The 5,254-nt window shown below is 55.0% G+C and overlaps 2 protein-coding genes across 2 annotated transcripts in view; one reads left to right on the top strand and one right to left on the bottom strand.

The window, feature by feature from the left end:
* The window catches only part of LOC104986694 (chromosome unknown open reading frame, human C16orf58), a 14,637-nt gene extending 10,090 nt beyond the window's left edge, over positions 1-4,547 (top strand). Inside the window, exons 7-13 of the mRNA XM_010837380.1 lie at positions 1,394-1,464; positions 1,544-1,728; positions 1,810-1,867; positions 2,794-2,864; positions 3,550-3,693; positions 3,803-3,880; positions 4,388-4,547. Coding sequence (XP_010835682.1) covers positions 1,394-1,464; positions 1,544-1,728; positions 1,810-1,867; positions 2,794-2,864; positions 3,550-3,693; positions 3,803-3,880; positions 4,388-4,485 — 705 coding nt within the window. The 3' untranslated portion in view covers positions 4,486-4,547. The remainder of the gene's footprint in view (positions 1-1,393; positions 1,465-1,543; positions 1,729-1,809; positions 1,868-2,793; positions 2,865-3,549; positions 3,694-3,802; positions 3,881-4,387) is intronic.
* Positions 4,544-5,254, bottom strand: part of SLC5A2 (solute carrier family 5 (sodium/glucose cotransporter), member 2) — a 10,792-nt gene continuing 10,081 nt past the window's right edge. Inside the window, 2 exon segments of the mRNA XM_010837382.1 lie at positions 4,544-5,003; positions 5,091-5,220. Coding sequence (XP_010835684.1) covers positions 4,777-5,003; positions 5,091-5,220 — 357 coding nt within the window. The 3' untranslated portion in view covers positions 4,544-4,776.

Here is a 5,254-nt window from a genome sequence, read left to right as displayed (position 1 = left end):
ATAGTATTAACACAGGTTCTTTTTTTTTTTTTTGCCATGCTGTGCAGCATTTGGGATCTTAGTTCCCTGACCAGGAATTGAACCTGTGCCCCCTACACTGGGAGCAGAGTCTTAACCACTGGACCACCAGGGAAGTCCCAACACAATTTAATATTTTTTAAGCATAAACCATGTGCCAAGTATTTCGTTTGTCTGAACTCATGAAATCCTTACAATGGATTCACGCAGGGTGTCATTGTCACCACTCCACAGCTGAGGCAAAAAAGACCCAGAAAGGTTGATTCTCCCTGGGTCCCCCTGGGCTTGTCCCTTCTCTCAAGAAATGGTTGAACGAGTTCTTCCCTATTGTCTTTTCCAAAGTTGTTAGGGAGTGAGTACACCAGGCCCAAGTCTTTAGGATCTCCCAGCCCCGTGCTTGCTGTCTTGCCTGTTCTCTTTCTAACCTCTAGCCCCTTCCACCCCCAGGCCTATTTTCCAGGGCCCCGGGGCTTCCTCAGTTCACAGAGGCGGTAAGGTCACTGGGGTACCCAAGACTGGTGCTCAGCCCGGGACCAGGCCCCTGCTTTCTGAAGCTGTTGCTTTGCTGCCCACTCCGTGTGGCTGCTGGAGATGACTGTTCCCACCCTGGGGAGGGCCCTCTGTTCCTGAGCTCCCAAGGCCCCTGATCCCCAGTTTACACCCACAGCCCACCCCTCTGCACCAGGACCACCTATCCCAGGGACCCCCATAGTCAGGGACCCCAGTTCAGACTTCTCCTCCCTCCTGATGCGTCGGGGGTTGTGGCCGTGGGTCTTTTCCCCTAAGGTAGGCTCAGTTAGGCCATCTTGGGCCATCAGTGAGGTCTGATAACATTGATTCTTCAGGGAAGTTGGGATTTTGTGCATTTCTTCCTAGGTTCGTTGACCTCTTTGCAGAAGTGTCTGCCTGTTATTGCATACCAAGGGTTGGGGGGGATCGGCCTCTTTTTTTGTTGGCCACACCATGCAGCATGTAGATTCTTTGTTCCCTGACCAGGCATTGAACCCATGGCTCCTGCAGTGTAACCATGGAGTCCTAACCACTGGACGACCAGGGAAGTCCCAGATCGGCCTTTTTAAACCACCAAATAAAGTCATTCTACTCTGTGGACACTTACTTGCCTGAGTGTAGGGCTACACAAGTGATGTTTGCAAAACAAAGAAATGTTCCACGGGCATTGCGTCTAGCTGGACAGAGAAGCAGATGGTTTCTCAAAGGATGGCTCACTCATCAAAAATGTTAAAAATTTCCTAGGCACCCATATCGGTGTAGGGAGCATCTGGGGCAGGGACGACTATGGTGAAAGGCACTCAGGGATGTTCAGTCTGGCCTGGAGGGGAGCCCTCCAGCTCCCAACCCCTCTGCCATTTTCCAGGAGACGCTGGTAAACCTGGCGGGGCTCCTGGTTAGCCTTTTGATGCTGCCCCTGGTGTCCGATAGCCCCAGGTAAGCCGGGATCTAAGGCAGGGAGGAGGTGCCCAGCTGGGCCTCTGCTCCCACGGACCAGCTCACTCTCTTGCCCCAGCTTAAGCCTCGGCTGTTTCTTCTTCCTCACTGCCCTGCACATCTACGCCAACTACCGAGCGGTCCGGGCCCTTGTCATAGAGACCTTGAATGAACAGCGGCTCTGGCTGGTCCTGAGGCACTTCCTTCAGCGGGGAGAGGTACTTGGCCCCACATCAGCCAATCAGATGGAGCCACTGTGGACAGGTGACCCAACCCCTTGGGCTCAAGTCTTATGTCTCCTAGCTTCTTCCTCTGCCTGGGCATCCTGACTCCAGCTTCCCACAGGTTTCTGGTCATCTGTGTCTCTATCCTTGGGGGCCCCCCTACACCGCGTGACGTCCAGGTGAGTGTCCCAACATCTCCCAACCATCACCGCTGTCACCCTTCCCCCCATGTGCTCCCTATCCTTTTTTTTTTTTTTTTAATAAGTGTATTTACTTATTTTTGGTTGGGTCTTTTGGTCGTTGCTGCATGGGCTTTTCCCTAGTTGCAGAGAGCAGGGGCTACTCTCTAGTTGCAGTGTGGGGGCTTCTCATTGTGGTGGCTTCTCTTGTTGCAGAGATGGACTTTAGGGTTCGAGGGCATCGTAGTTGCGGTACTTGGGCTCAGCTTGCTGCTCCCAGGTTGTAGAGCACAGGCTCAGTAGTTGTGGCGCACAGGCTTAGCTGCCCCGTGACATGTGGGCTCTTCTGGATCAGGGATCGAAGCCATGTCTCCTGCATTGGCAGGCGGATTCTTTACCACTGAGCCACCAGGGAAGCCTGTGCTCCTTGTTCTGATTATCACTTGCCTCCCCTGACCAAGCCCTACCTCTCGGGTTCTTCATTTCCATTGGTGGTAGGCGGGGGTGAGGGGTGGTGTCACTGTGGGTGCTTGAGGGCAGGCGGTGTATAACATGAATATGTGGGATCTTAGTTCCCTGACCAGGGATTGAACCCATGCTCCTTGTAGTAGGAGCACTAGAGAAATCCCAGATTGGCCTTTCTGAACCACCAAATAAAGTAGTTCTACTCTGTGGATATTTACTTGCCTGAGTGTAGGGCTACTCAAGTGACTCTTGTAAGACAAAGAAGACATGTTTGTTGATGTGTTTGTTGGATGCAGGCAGAAAGGAAGAGTTGATGCCGGGGAGGGTAACAGCTGAGGGGCGGATGGGAAAGAGGTGCAGGACAGTTCAGGTTAACAGTTATGTGGCTGTGCAGTGACTGGATGGTCATGCCTGCTTTGTCTTCTCCCCCGCCACTGACTGTACACTGTTGTTTCCTTCAGTGTCTCTGAGCTGCAGCAGCTGGTTGAGGGGCACCAAGAACCCTACCTCCTTCGCTGGGACCAGTCACGAAGTAAGTGTGCCGTGTTCTCCCAGCTTCAGACTCACCCTCCTGGGCTCAGCCTCTCATTCCTTCAGCCCCTGGGCCCCAAGCTCTGGACACACGCTGGACAGTTTGGAGTCTGCCTGCTGTCCTCAAGGGAGCTTGAAGCTGAGATTGAATCCATTCAAATTGTATAGCTGCATGCCCCTGTAAAGTTCCCTTGACCACTCTGTAAAGTGGAGCTAATAATACCTGTCTTATTATCTGCAGGGTTTTTATGAGGATCAGAAAAGGCAATTATATAAAAGCACTTTTACATTGCAGCACATACTAATGAGATTGTGACCTTTGGTTCTCTCTGAGGAACCTCTTTCGTCTCCTATTCAGGTCACCTCTTGAGGAAGCAGGCACTAAAGTTTAATGGTCTTCTGGTTGTGTGTTAAAAGATGCTTATTCTCACTAACTATTAAAGACATGCAAAATAAGCCCACCTCAGGGAGCTGCTTTGAAGTTGTATCTTGGAAATTGGGCATTTTAGCTTGGCCAGAGCACTGGGGAGTGACAGGAGATGAAGTTGGAAAGGAAAGGGTGGGAGTTGGCCTTTCATGCCAGGCCAAGGCCCTTGGGCCAGACAGGGATGAAGCAGGCTGGTAGGCCTGAGAGAGTTTCGGAGTTGGCCCCTCCCTGGTACCAGTCTGTCCCTGGGTCTCTCCAGACCAGGTACAGGTTGTCCTGAGTCAGATGGCAGGACCTGAAGCCATTCTAAGGGCTGCCACTCACGGGCTGGTGCTTGGAGCCCTGCGGGGAGATGGACCCCTCCCAGAAGAGCTGGAGGAACTGAGGAACCAAGCACGGGCAGGTAAATGCCTCGCAGTCCAGGCTTCTTCTGACCAAAGCCGGGTGGAGAGGGGAAGGACCCTGTTCGGCTTGGGACACCTGGGAGCTTCTGGTTCTTCGCCCCTGTCCAGGTCCTGAGAAAGAGAGCTGGGTCGTTGTCAGGGAGACACACCAAGTGCTGGACAAGCTCTTCCCAAAGTTCTTGAAAGGTAACATCCTTCTGCTCCACGGCTCCTGGACCTTCTCCCCAGAGGCCCTGCCTAGCCCCATCCCGACCCCTCTGTCTGGGAGGTGGAAGACCTGGACTCCTCTCTGTGATCTCAAGTCCGGGTCTTAGTTTCCCTGTCTGCAGGACGGGGAGGTTGGGACGGTCTAACCAACACTGAGGTGAGGCACTCAGTGTTGATAGACTATGGAAGCCCAGTTGGCACTGGAGAGAGGAGTGGGGTGGTGGGTTCGGGGGAGGGGGAAGGCTCACAAATTACTGATGATGATCTTTCATTTAGCCTCTACTCCATTCTAGCCCTTTCCCCTATGCTGCTTAATGAATTCATATGGCAACCAGATGAGGTTTTAGCCTCATTTTACACCAGAGATCACCCCGCAGAGGCAAGGGGAGCCTGAGCAGTACACCCAGCCCGTGCTGCACCTTACCCCTCTCCCCAGGGTTAGCCCAGAGTCTCCCCCACAGCACCACCCCTCTGCCCTCTCCCCAGGTCTACAGGATGCGGGCTGGAGCACTGAGAAGCACCAGCTAGAGGTGGATGAGTGGAGGGCCACGTGGCTCCTGTGCCCAGAGAAGAAGGTCTTGTGAGCATCCCTGCCAAAGGCCCAGGTCTCAGGACAGGGGCTTGGAACAAGGACACTCTGGCTGCAGCAGGACTAGGCAAGGCAGCTTTATTTGTTCTTAGGGGAACTACAGTGGCCAGCTGGCCAAGGCCTCACAGGGTGTGGCTATGGACTGGGTCCCAGGCAGAAACAAGGCAGAGAGTAGGGGTCCCGGGGCCTCCCCGCTACTCTCTGGCCCCAGGCCCTTCTCACCGCAGCTGGCTCCCCACCCCCACTCATCTAAGGCTGTGGCTCAGGGTGTCCAATGCAGTGGGCCTCAGGCATAAAAGCCCCAGAGGAATGTGGCCACGGCCATCATGAGCAGGGCGTTGAGGTTGACCACGCGGGCCCAGCGTGGGTCCTCACTGATGTCCTCCAGCCGCCTGGCTGCAGCAGCCGTCTCCTCCTGGGTAGGGCGTGGGGGGCTGCCCGCCCCACCCCTGCTCACGCCACAGAACCAGAGCAGGCACTGCCGCAACAGGCCTCGCCTTGGGGGCGGGGGCGCTGGGAGAAGTTGAGGCCTGACAGTAAGTCTGAGGACACTCTGCTCCTGCAGCTCCCCCGCCCCAACTCCCAGGGGCAGTGCCTTACCCTCCATCTCCACTGCGTGCTCAGGGCGCCCGTTCTGCACGGGGGCTGCGGTTGGACCTTCTAGCTCCTCAGCATCCAGGTCCTCCCTCTCTTCCTTGCTGTGCCGGAGACTGAAAACCAGGCGGTAGAGCTGGGGAAGGAGGGAGCAGGGGCCGAGTGGGAGC

This window comes from Bison bison, unplaced genomic scaffold (genome assembly GCF_000754665.1).
Source record: "Bison bison bison isolate TAMUID 2011002044 unplaced genomic scaffold, Bison_UMD1.0 scf7180017864072, whole genome shotgun sequence".
NCBI classification, from domain to species: domain Eukaryota; kingdom Metazoa; phylum Chordata; class Mammalia; order Artiodactyla; family Bovidae; genus Bison; species Bison bison.
This window is presented reverse-complemented; position numbering and strand designations above follow the sequence as displayed.